At 45.7% G+C, this 12,827-nt stretch overlaps 1 protein-coding gene across 1 annotated transcript in view; it reads right to left on the reverse strand.

Annotated features, from left to right (window-relative positions):
• Positions 1 to 12,827, reverse strand: part of Bmerb1 (bMERB domain containing 1) — a 127,334-nt gene that overhangs the window by 15,272 nt on the left and 99,235 nt on the right. Inside the window, exon 3 of the mRNA XM_036196346.1 lies at positions 7,242 to 7,315. Coding sequence (XP_036052239.1) covers positions 7,242 to 7,315 — 74 coding nt within the window. The remainder of the gene's footprint in view (positions 1 to 7,241; positions 7,316 to 12,827) is intronic.

Genomic DNA, 12,827 nt, shown 5'->3' on the forward strand with positions numbered 1-12,827 from the left:
GATATTGCTTGGGTTTATAACTGAATTTCTGAGAGACTTAGGGAGTACTGAGAGAATAAGAGAAAAGAGAATGGAAGAACTAGATAGGTAAGAATTGGAGAGAAACAAACTGAGACAGGGAAGAACTAGATTGAAGGGCAAGAAAAGAGTACTAGAGGAACAAGATGGAAGATGAGAAAGAGCCAGATGGGGAAGAACAAGATGAGAGAGAAGGAGATGGGAGAGGAGCCAGTATGGGAAAGAACTGGATGGATGAGAACCTAGAAGGGACAGAACTAGATGAAGGAATTAAGATAGAACCTAGAGGGGACTGCAGATACATGTAGAGAGAAATCAGTCAAGAAAGGAGCTAAAAATGAGAGCAGAATAGAAGCTTGTAGAGAGAGAACTGACAGAATAATAAAGTGTATGGACTAAGGAGTTTCTTGTATTCATTTCTTTTCATCAAAGATTAATTATCAGCTGGTTGTATATTCTTCCTGGACCCTGGGAGGGGACTATTGAGGGGCTGGACCCCCATAGTCCCCGATACTCAGAGAAAAAAGAGACATAAAAACTCAGGCCACACCCAAACCAGAACCCCTGAGTCAGCCTGGCTTGTTGTATCCATCTCTTGATCCTTTGATGCCGCTCCCTGGCCTTCAAAGGGCCCCTCAACATCTGCTCTCCCTATCAATCCATTCCTCACCCCCTCCATCCCACACTCCAAATTCGTCTGCACCTCTGCCCTACTCTTGGTTGGGGCAGCCCAAGGGGATGTGATTGGCCTCTTTCCTGTTAATATTAACCCACTGGCAATCTCCCCCTTGCCTGGGATCCCTGGGAGGCTCAGGACCTTAAGGACCTTAAAAAGGCCGATTCAGAGGATGGGCCAAATTCCCCTTGGGCTGAGACTGTCCTGGATCTGGCTCATCAAGCATTGACCACTCCGGATTGGAAGACCCTCACCAAAGCAGCCCTCTCTGGACCCCTCTACTTGAAATGGGATGCCTTCTATCTAGAGGAGTGCAGGGTCCAGGCAGAGAGAAATCAAGCGGTCAACCCTCAAATCCCTATAACCTTTGAGATGCTGTCTGGTACCTCCAACCAGTACTCCACTGGCCTCCAGCAGGCCGTCATCCCCGCCCCCCTATCAAGATTAAGTTAGGATAGCTGCTTGGAAAAAATTGAAGACCCCACAGAGGCTCCTATATCTGGGGTCCATCAGATATCAGGCAAGGACTTAGTGATGTTTGTTGAAGGGGTCAGTAAGAGCCTCCAGAGAAAGTTTTCTCCCAGAGAGCTGAGGGATACATTTTGTAAAATATTGGTGTGGGACGGCATGAACACTGATCATAAGCTTGCCTATGCTGGACTGAGAGGTCAGGAAATTAGCAAATGGACTGTGGCCTCCGAAATGTTGGCTCTACTTCTCACCAGGCCCAAACCATGGTGGTAGCCACGTAGGCAGCTAATAGGGAACAGATGGCAACCTTAGTCAATGCCCTCCAGCAAGTCTCCATGGGGGGGGGGGGGGGTCCTGCTTTGGTTGTGCGGTGGAAGGCCATTTTAAAAGGGTGCCTCCATGGTTCCTCCCCAATCAGGCCTGCCCCACACCCCATGTCCCAGGTGTAAAAAGGGGTTCCACTGGGCAAAAGATTGTAAATTATCTTCATCCTCCAAGGGATGCCTTTAAACTCCCCCAGGGGCGATCCCCAGCCCTGTTAAATAAGGGGAAAGAGGTGGCCAAAGCCCACTGGACCGTACCCTTGGTGCCCAGATTGAGGCCCAAGATGACCCTAACCATTGCAGGAAAAACCTTTAATTTTATCATAGACACTGGGGCTGACTGTACGGTCATCGGAAAAGAGGGAATCCTCTCCTCTTGGCAGTTGGTTCCCGGACCCCAGGTGCTTGGCGTGTGTGTTGGGGGGCGGGGGCGGGGGCATTCTATGTCATGGGAGACAGCTAATTGGTTGTCATGGACCGACCCCGATGGTAATTATGGGAAGGTGCGCCCCCTTGTGGTTCCTAGTGTAACTGACAACCTTCTTGGCCTGGATATCCTCGGGGAAGCTGAGGCCTTTAGCCTTTTATCAGGACATGCTTGACACTGAAGAGTACCAACAGCAGTTTGAGGAGGGGCAGGAAACACACCCCAATTACAGGGATGATCCCTATTTTGAGAAGCTCAGATGAGACTTTTTCCAGGTTTACCCCCAATCCTAAGGGCCACTGCTTGCCCCTGGTGCCAAAGATTCAGTGGACACCTGGGTAACCTGTATGGGTTGAGCAATGGCTTCTACTGTCCTTTAAATTACAACATCTTGATGCTCTGGTTAAACAACAATTGTCCTTGGGGCATGTTTGGCTGTCTACCAGCCCCTGGAACTCTCCTGTTTTTATTATAAAAAAGGCTAATGGTTCCTGGAGATTCCTACATGACTTAAGAAAAATCAATGAAAGAATGATCCCATTTGGGATCCCCCAAAGGGGACTTCCCTGGATATCTGCCATCCCTAATACCTATTATCTGACCAATATATTTTTTTATATTAAGGATTGTTTTTTCTCCATTCCATTCCATCCAGATGATATGGAGAAGTTTGCATTGTCCTTGCCCTCTACCAATTTCCAGGGCCTGGACTTAAGGTTCAAGTGGACCGTTTTGCCCCAGGGGATGACTAACAGCCCCCCTATAAGTCAGTATTTTATGTCACATATTTTTCCTCCCTGATGGGATGCCCTAACATTTTATTTTATATTTACATGGATGGTATTGTTCTAGGAAGCCCCACTTTGACGGGCCTTCAGGACCACTAATTGCCTTACCATCTTGAAAGATCGTAATTTTAGGGTGGCTCCAGATATAGTGCAGTCCATTCCCCCCTCCCCCTTTAAAATTCTGGGCACTCTCCTGTCCCTTAACACAGTTTCTCCAGCTAAACCTCAGTTGCTTATTCAAGGGACCTATACCTTAACTCAGCTTCAAAAGATGCTGGGAAAAATAAATTGGCTGAGGTCATGGATCTCTGTGCCCATACAGCAGTTAACCCCTTTAAATTAACTCCTTAAGGGCTTTGACCTTTCATCCCAGATTACCTTATCACCCCATCATTTGCATATTTTGCAACAGGTTCAACAAGCCATTGACACAGCAGCCCTAAGGAGATTCGATCCCGACCTGCCTGTCTCCCTGTGTATTTTTCCTGGGGAAACCTTATGCACTATGCTGTTAGCACAAGAGGGGGAGCCTATTCACTGGGTTCACCTCTTGGTGGGTGGAGCCCCCGGGTTTACTCCCTGACCAACCAGGTAGCTGATTGCATTATTAAGGGCAGGGATATTTCTGTCAGGATGTTCGGCACAGAACCTCATTCTGTTATTGTTCCATTTAAAATTACTGACTACCTGGCCCCAAAGAAATAACAGCAGAATTGCCATAGCCCTTGAGGGGTTTCCAGAGAAGGCTGGTTGCTATTATGGCCCTTATAAATGGATGAGTTCCTTCTCCTGTCTGGAGTAGAGGCCCCCTAGAATTTTTTTACATCACCCAAACTCCAATTTTCTTATGGTGTTTATGGATGAGGGACATTTGGGGGCCTCCCTAGTTCTCACCCTTTGGACGAGGAGAGGAACCTATACCTATAAAAACAATCTTCCTCAAGATGGAAGGGTCTGCACAGTTTAAGGAACTGTTTGCTGTTGTTATGACACTAGGTTCCATATCAGAGTCATTTAATCTATTCTCTGATAGCCTTTATGTTGTAAATCTTTTGCCTAACCTGGTTGAAGCCCATATTAAATTAGATTTCAATCCCATTTCTCCTCTTATGATTCAGGTTCACTCCTTACTTAAACAGAGACTCAATCCCATTTATTTACAACACCTTAGAGGTCACCAAAATTTTCCGAGATTTCTTTACAAAGGAAATCAGTTGGCCAACTCGGTAATGTAATACTGTTATCGAGGCCACAGATTTCCACCTACTTACCCATGTTAACTGGAGAGGCCTGAAACATAAGTTTCCCCAGGTACTGATTAAAGATCTCAAAAAAAAACCAAAAAAAACAAAAACCTGTCTGGACCTGTAAGTATAGTATTATCAGCCCTTCCTTCAGATCCCTCCCCTCCAAAAGATGGGAAGCCTTAAAGGGATTTAGCTCAGTGGTAGAGCACTTGCCTAGCAAGCACAAGGCCCTGGGTTTGATCCTTAGCTAAAAAAAAAAAAAAAAAAAAAAAAAAAAGATGGGAAGCAATCCCCGAGGACTTCACCCCAATCATCTCTGGCAGATTGATGTCACATACTATTCCCCAATTGGAAAACTTAAATATGTTTTTTCTTTCTGTAGATACTTTCTCCTATGCCTGTTGGGCATCAGCTCATGCTGGGGAAAAATCCAAGCATGCTTCAAATCAAATCAAAACAGATAATGGCCCATGCTTTAGGGCAAAGACTTTATAAATTTCCTACACACCTGGAAAATTTCTCATTCTACTGGCATCCCCTATAATCCTAGGGATCAGGCCATTGTGAAAAGATTCAACCAAAAAAAAGATTCAACCAAACACTTAAGTCCAAATTACAAAACAAAAGGGGGAGTCTCTACCCCCACATGATCAACTAAGCATTATTAACCTTAAATATTTAAAAAAAATTTTTTTTAAGCTGAGGATTGAACCCGGGCCTTGTACTTGCTAGGCAAGTGCTCTACCACTGAGCTAAATCCCCAACCCTAAATTTTTCTAAGGAAGATAAATTTTTATCTACTTTTCAAAAACATTGGTCCTCCTTGGTTACTTATAGTAACATTTGGGTCAAGTGGAGGGACCCCTTAATTGGGTCCTGAAGAGGACCAGACCCACTCCTCACTACAGGAAGAGGGTTTGGATGTGTCTTTCTTCAAAATGAAAAGAGACCCATCTGGGTACTGGTCAGAGAACTCAAATATTTACCCCAACAAGGGGACAATGATGATGGCTCCAGGGAGTGTTCTACCCCTGAGGACAGTCTTTTTGCTTCTTCCTCAGAAATGACCAAAGATACGGATGCTGTTGCTCATCCTGATGATGATGTTGACTGCCCAGCCCGGTGAAGAAGGGTTTGGGGGTTATTATGATGCACAAGAAACCCTGAACTTGATATATGGAAAACCCTGTGATTGTGGTGGTGGGGCGTTCAAGGCCTCTCTATACTCTGGACAGCTGATTAGCATGACAGATTGTGGTGGTAAAATTGCCTACCTCAGCATTTGTACCAGCACCACCATTATTGGATCTGCCTCACACAAATGGGTTTGTGTAGAAAAGTCTAAAATCATACCTACGGTGAATGGCAAACCTGAGCCCTACCCCTGCACCTCCTTTTACCAATCCATGCATGCCACCTGCTACACTGCAGTGCATGAATGCATTAGAAAGACTGATAATAAGACCTACTGGATCACCACCAGAAATGGCATTGGCCATTCGGGTACTTTGGTTCTATTTGGAAGGCATCCAGTGGGGAATTGAACTCTGGCCACTCCAGTGACCATGTTTACTGGGAACTGGAGGCCCCCATCAGTTACTCCTACAGCGGGGGAGTGCAGGACCAGTTGTGGGAATTACAGATCCAAAAGAGAGTGGAACAATTGCTTACAGCTGAGTTCTCCAAGCTCTTCTATCACCCCTTAGCCCTCCCTGATCAGAAAGGGGATCTTAACCTCAATGCTGATATCCAGGCCATCCTGGAGACATCTTTCTCCATGCTCAATCAGACCAATGCCTCCCTTGTTGAGAATTGTTGGCTTTGCCTTTGCCTGGGGCCACCGTGACCACTGACTGGCACTGCCTGTTTATGTTTCCCATTCCAACCTTACCTTTTTTGAAATTGATGTTTCCTCTACCATCCCCCTACTGGGCTGTTCCCGTACCCTGCCTATTAAAGTGCTGCCCCTCCATGTTTTGCCCACTAATTCCTGTCTCTGGGCTCTGCCACAAAATAGTACAGATGCCATTGATGTGGGCCAGGTCTCCTCTTTCTTTTGTGCTGGCAACCACACTAGCCACACCCCCCACAGGTATGTCCCCCATGGGAATGGTTTTTGTGGGCTAGGAGGAATGGCTTTTAGCTTTCTCCTTGGGTCATAGACAGGCCTTTGCGCCCCTGCCATGCTGATACCAGATGTGGATATCATCCCTGGTGATGAGGCTCTTCCAGCACCTCTTTTGACTACACAGGAGGAAGGTCCAAGAGGGCCATACAAGTGATACCTCTCCTTGTTGGCCTGGGAGTAACTGCAGGCATGGCCACAGGAGCGGCGGGGATAGGCCTGTCCACACATCTTTTTAGGAAATTATCCATTCAGTTAATTGATGATGTAAAGGCCTCTCCAGCACCATTCTTGACCTGCAGAGTCAGTTAGACTCTCTGGCTGAGGTAGTCCTCCAGAATAGGAGGGGGTTATATCTGCTAACTTCAGAAAAGGGGGAGTCTTTGTTGTTACAGGAAAAGTGCTGCTTCTATGCTAACAAGTCGGGGATTGTCCAGGATGAGATAAAGAGGCTCCAGGAAGACCTGGGAGGAGAAAGCGGGAGTTCAAGACAGTCCTCTGTGGACAGGCCTTCATGGATCCTTACCCTACCTACTTCCCCTCCTTGGACCCTTCCTTCTCCTTATTCCCCTTCTCACCATTGGGCCTTGTGTGTTCAATAAGGTCACACAATTTATCCACTAGACTGGAGGCGATCAAGATAAATCAGGTTGAGGTACGCTACCGAAGATTAGCCACTCAGGAGTCTGGTCCCTCCCATGGCTGGGTATCCTCTTATGAGAGCCCTTCTTCTGCTCTCCACTCGACCAATGACGCATAAGCTCTCAGGTGGAGACCACGTAAGACAGGTCATGGAATGACCACCCCCCCATTTATGATACATGGTACTCAATGACAGTTAAGATCTCCAAGTGGGGGACGACCTAAGACAGGGGCCATGTCTTACAAAAAACAAAAGGGGGAGTTGTTGGGCCCCATAAGGCCCGGGTGTTAGGCCCAGTGTAACTTCCTGAGCCTAGCTCAAGTTTGGCAACCTGACTTCCACATATGAGTGGACAGGGGAGGTCTGGGCTGTCAACACTCACCATTCCGCTCAGTCCCAGAGAGAGACTGGCTGGACAGGTCCTGCCTCAGCCCTACCTGTTGGTCAGCCCAACACATGGATACAGAGGGCAGATGAAGAGCCCTAGGCAGTGGCTAAGAGAGGGTGCAATCACTCACATTACCTGGAATGGCAACCAAATTCTGCAGCTCCTGCTTCAGGTCCATGATGTCTTTGCAGAGCTGAATGTCATCCATCCTGTGGGGGAGGGTACACACAATAAATTACTTCAGTAGAACATACACCAGCATTAGCCTGGTTCAAACACAGGCAGCTGGTGAGAGTGGGTGCCCCTTCCAAGGGCTATGCTGACTACTTAACTTGATTGAAGGAGGCCTGGGTGATCAATGACCAGCCTGTTTCTGAATAAGTCTGGGTCATCATCACTTTTCTCCTTGCTGTGACAGAATACCTAACTTATAAGTAACTGAGGGGGAGGGGTTGTTGTTTAGGCTCACAGTCCTAAGGACTACAATCCACCAGGCAGCTCTGTAGCCATGTGAGCCTGGAAGCTGCTTTTACACAGTCCAGACCAGGAAACAGAGCTTGGGTAGAAACTTGGCATGTAGAACCCTCTAGGCCTGCCCCCACAGCTAGCTAGACCCCATATCTCCAAAATCACATAACCTTCCACAACAGTACCACCAGCTGGGGTCAAACATATAAGCCTGACATTAGGGATAGTTTGCATTTGAACCACAGCTGTCTGTGATGATGTCCCCAGAGGTTGGCTTATGAGTTACTGAACTGTTTAAGGAAGTCCTGCCCTCGTGTAGGCAACATCCAGTCAGCTGGAGGTGATAGGGGAAGAGGATGAAAAGGAAGAAGTAGGGGGTTGTGCACTCTCTCTGTCACTATTTGTCTCTGTCTTTTCTTGATCTGTCTCTCTCTGTTTCTTTGTCTCCCTCCCACTGCCCTTAGATATAACTTCAAAATTTTCACCTCTTGGATTCTGGGTTTTGTACCATTGGTACCCAGGGGCTTGCTTGTGGACTGATCATCCACTTCCAAGTTCTGAAGCTTCCAGACACAAACTGAGTCAGAGTACTACTCATGCCTCTAGTTTAGTATTGATTTTTACAGGTTTAAAAATATGCTGGTTATAAATATCACATGACATTGTTACTATACAGACTATTTCAGCAATTTGCTCTTTTTTCTTAATATATATCTTTTTACTTCAAATTATATGTAATTCTACTTAATAATACATCTTGGGCATGGTTCCCTGTCATTCATGCAAGTCAACTGATTGTGTGTGTGTGTGTGTGTGTGTATGCACAGTATCCCACTATGTTGCTATACAGTGATTGGTCCACTGCTCACATCTAGGTTTTTCTGTGATAAATTCCTAGACAAGCAAGCCACTGGTCAACCAATATGAACATTTATATTTCTATAGGAATTTACAAATTCCTTCCAGGGGCTATGTTTAAACTGGGCTTCCCTACAATTCTGCTGTGTGTCATAGTATGGTGTGTGTTATAAAAAATAAAAAAAAAAAATTAACTCTTGCCCAAGACTGTAGCTCAGTGGGTAGAGTGCTCTCCCAGCATGCTCAAAGCCCTGGGTTTGATTCTGGTGCTCTGAAGAACAAGGCAGCAGATGAAGGGAGGATGGGTCTTTTTGGAAACAGCACTCTGTGTTGGCCTTGACAACCATCCTGGGAAGAGGTAGAGAGAAGCTACCAATGTAAACTTAGGTTAAGGGACTCAACTGGACCACATGTTAGTCAGGATCAGGATGAGAGCCTGGCTCTCTGGAGTCTGACTCTGACCACCTGCCTACTCATCACCACACCTTTACCAAAAGCCTCACTCTGTGGTTCCTTCCCGAAGTATGACTACAGACCAGTGTGGGCCCACCTGTGGCTGACCTCAGATGCCCACAGTTTTCACCCCACTCCTAACATCTGAGATCCCAGGACCAGGACAGGGATTCAGGGCTTCAGTCTGCATCTCTTCATGCCAGAAGTATGCCAGGCCTTTCCAAAACTCTGCCTAGAACATCCTATCAAGCTACCTTGAATGATCCAGGGCTTGCCAGAAGGGCACAGACTGCCTGTTGCACAACTGCCTCCATGATGGAAATACCATTCAGGCCATAAAACTCATTATGTAGACAGCACCACCTGCTAAAATGAAAACAAAGACCTAATCCATCAAAGTCCATAGTTCTGAGATAGTCTCTAAATGTACAACCTTGCCTTTTGGCTTCTGTAGTTCCATTTCTGGATAACTGTTCTTGTTAACAGAAGTATGTCAACCCAGAATACTGTGGGATGTTCTGTATGATAAATGTGTTGCTCTGATTGGTTAATAAATAAAACACTGATTAGCCAGTAGCCAGGCAGGAAATATAGGCGGGACAAGAAGAGAGAATTCTGAGAAATGGAAGGCTGAGGCAGAGAGAGACACTGCCAGCAGCCGCCATGACAATCGAGATAAAAGGTACTGGTAAGCCACAAGCCATGTTAATTAATAGAAATGGGTTAATTTAAGATAGAAGAACTAGATAGCAAGAAGCCTGCCATGGCCACACAATTTGTAAATAATATAAGCATCTAAGTGATTATTTTATAAGTGGGCTGTGGGACTGTGGGGGCTTGGCGGGAACTGGAGAGAAAAACTCCAGCTACACCAGAACATGGGTTTTGTGTGTGTGTGTGTGCTTAAAAGCTCATCTTGAAAAAGGTTCAATGCTACACTGTGATCCCAAACATTCCTTGTAGTTGCCAGCAGACTAATTAAGACTTTATATTGGCTTAAACCCACGTCTGAGCAGTCTTCTATGTGAATATCCCACAAGAGGTTTCTCCCAGCAAGTATTCAGCTGGAGGTCTCTGGAATCCCCAACTAATAGAAATCTAGCTAAATTATGATCCTTAATGGGGTGATATGATCTCTAAGGACAATTGATATGGCTGGAGACATACTTGCTATTACAACTCCTTTGGGTAGACAGTGTTGTTACTAAATGAGGCCCCAGGGTTCTGCTAAACACCTGCCAGTGTATAGAAAAGTGCTCCACAACAGAGAAGGATCTAGTCTGAACTGTCAGTCAAGTTGAAGGTCAGCAATACACAGTTAAAACTCAAAACTCAGATATTTTATTGAAAATGAGATGGAGACAGAAATAGAAACAGAGAGAGACAGAGAGAGAGAGAAGCTAGAGCTGGGGCACCAAAAGCCATGCACCAGGGACTTCACTTCCCCAAGTCTCACTACCTTCATCTTTTTTTTTTCATTTATTTATTATCTACCTTTATATGTATGTATGCATGTATGTATGCATATGGGGGGTATATGTGTATGAGTGTCACAGCACAACTGTGGAAGTCAGACAATAACTTGTCCTTCAGCATGATGCTGGGAAATGGCTGGGCCAGGGCTCCCTGGTGACTTGCCAGCACATCAGCGCTCCAGGGATAACACTGATCCTTGAATGTCTTGTGTGCTGGCTAGTTTTGATGTCAGCTTGACACAAGGTAGAGTTATTTAAAGAAGGAACCTCAGCTGAGGCAATGTCTCCACAGGATTGGCCTGCTGGCAAGTGTGGGGGACGTTTTCCTGATTGATGATTGATGTAGGAGAGCCCAGCCCACTGTAGGCAGTGCACCTGGACAGGTGGTCCTGGATGGTATAAGAAATCAGGCTGAGTAAGTCATGGGAAGTAAGCTGGTAAGCAGCATTCCTCCATGGCCCCTGCCTCAGTTCCTACCTGACTTCCCTGGACTACAACTGTGGGGTGAGCCAAGCCCTTCCTCCCCAAGCTGCTTTTGGTCACAGTGTTTATCACAGTGATAGAACCCTAACCAGCACCTGGCCAAGGCTAAACCAGTGCCCACATTCACACGTCAGAGCTATTTGTCTTGAGGTAATTGAGTAGCCTAAGAAGGTGCGACACACCCCAGACGAGAGAATGTCATTTAGAAGCTGTGATGGTTAATACTGTCAACTTGGCTGGCTCTAGAATCATTTAGGAGACAAACTTCTGAGCATGCCTTCAGCCAAACCTGACAACCTGGGTTCAATACCCAGCACACTAGACATGCAAGTATCCGTGTTATCCCTGGAGTGCTGATGTGCTGACAAGTCTCCTGGGAGCCCTGGCCCAGCCATTTCCCAGCGTCATGCTAGGGGACATGGTACAGAGAGGAAAGAGATGACCCTGGGACATCCTTGAAGGCCCAGCTCTTAGTTTCCTCCCTGGGGCTTTTTAAATGATCTATATCTTAATCTCCATTGTCTCCTGGGTTGTGACCAGATCTTTCCTGGATGAGACACTCATTCCCCAAAAGAACACCATATCCCCTTGAGAACAGCTTACTCTTTCTTAAAAGAATATTCTAGACTGAGTTTTGATTCTTTTGTGTGTATGTGGTGTATATGAACTTTAAGCTTTTAAATTTAGTTTACCTTTTATTTTACATGTATGCATGTCTTGCCTGCTTGAATGTCTGTTTACCACGCGTGTACCTGGTATCCATGGAGGCCAGAAGAGGGCATTGGATTCCTTGGTATTGGAGTTACAAATAGTGAGCTGCCATGTGGGTGTCATTGGGTCCTCTAGAAGAGCAGCCAGTGCTTGTAACCATTAAGCTACCTTGCCAGCCCCATCTAAGACTCTTTTGTGCTTCAAATGTTCCCTCCACAACTTGTGTTAAGATTTAGCAGTCATTGAAATGTATTTGTCTTATGAGAGGGGCGATTCAGTCAGGAGGGTATGGCCCTTTTGAACGCTTCCCAGCTATTAGCCTGGACTTGGTTCCCAACTAAACCTTATTTCCAGTGATTTTTACCTGTCAACCTTAGCCATGCTCACTTGCCTCTCCAGAGATTTTCCAGCAGCCAGAACTTCAAGAATATAAATATCTTTTTAAAAAATGCAAACTAATCAATGTTTCATATGATATGGGAGACTGTGACTTGGGTGTGAAGCCAATTTCTTCTTCTTTTTTTTTTTTAATGAATAGGGGACCTCACTCTGTAGCCAGCTTGGCCTTGGAGCTTCCTCCCTCAACCACCTGAGTTATGAGATTATAGGGTATATGCTACTGTGTCTGCTAATTGTTTTCTTTATGAACTCTCTAATCTCTGTCTTGTTATGGCAGAACAACACAGATGAAGATGGGGGCTTAGTCAGACTTTATAAGCTGTGGTTAGCCTCTGAGGCTGTTCTGATAATGGTGGGATATCCCAGCGTCCTTATCTTCTCACTCCTGATGAAGAGTGCCATGTGGAAGGATTTCCAGTTGTATGAGAGTTGGGAAGACATCAGTGAAAAGGCAGATGGGCTAGTATAATGGCTCAGTGGGTAAAGGGCTTTGCCACCAACATGATGACTTGTGTTTGATACCTGGGACCCACACAGTTGAAGGAAAAGAATGAGTCTGGCAAGTTGTTTCCTTACCTACATGCATGCATAGTCATGAGCATACACAGGAGCTGCGGAGCTGTCCAGTGAACAAACACTGGTAATCCATGCCAACACTTTGAAGACAGTTAAATCCTTTAGTCTTTCTACTCTGTTTATGTATTTTTATCTCAGGGAGCTTATAGGCATGTGAAAATGTAGTTGTGACTGCTACAGCCTGTTTATAATAGAAAAAAGAGGAAGCAAGTGGATTCCAACAGCAGAGGATAGCTGAAGCAAGTTATGGTGCAGAGGCATGAAGTAAAATTCTCTGAAGACATTAGCAGTATGGGAG

This window comes from Onychomys torridus, chromosome 8, assembly GCF_903995425.1.
Source record: "Onychomys torridus chromosome 8, mOncTor1.1, whole genome shotgun sequence".
NCBI lineage: Eukaryota > Metazoa > Chordata > Mammalia > Rodentia > Cricetidae > Onychomys > Onychomys torridus.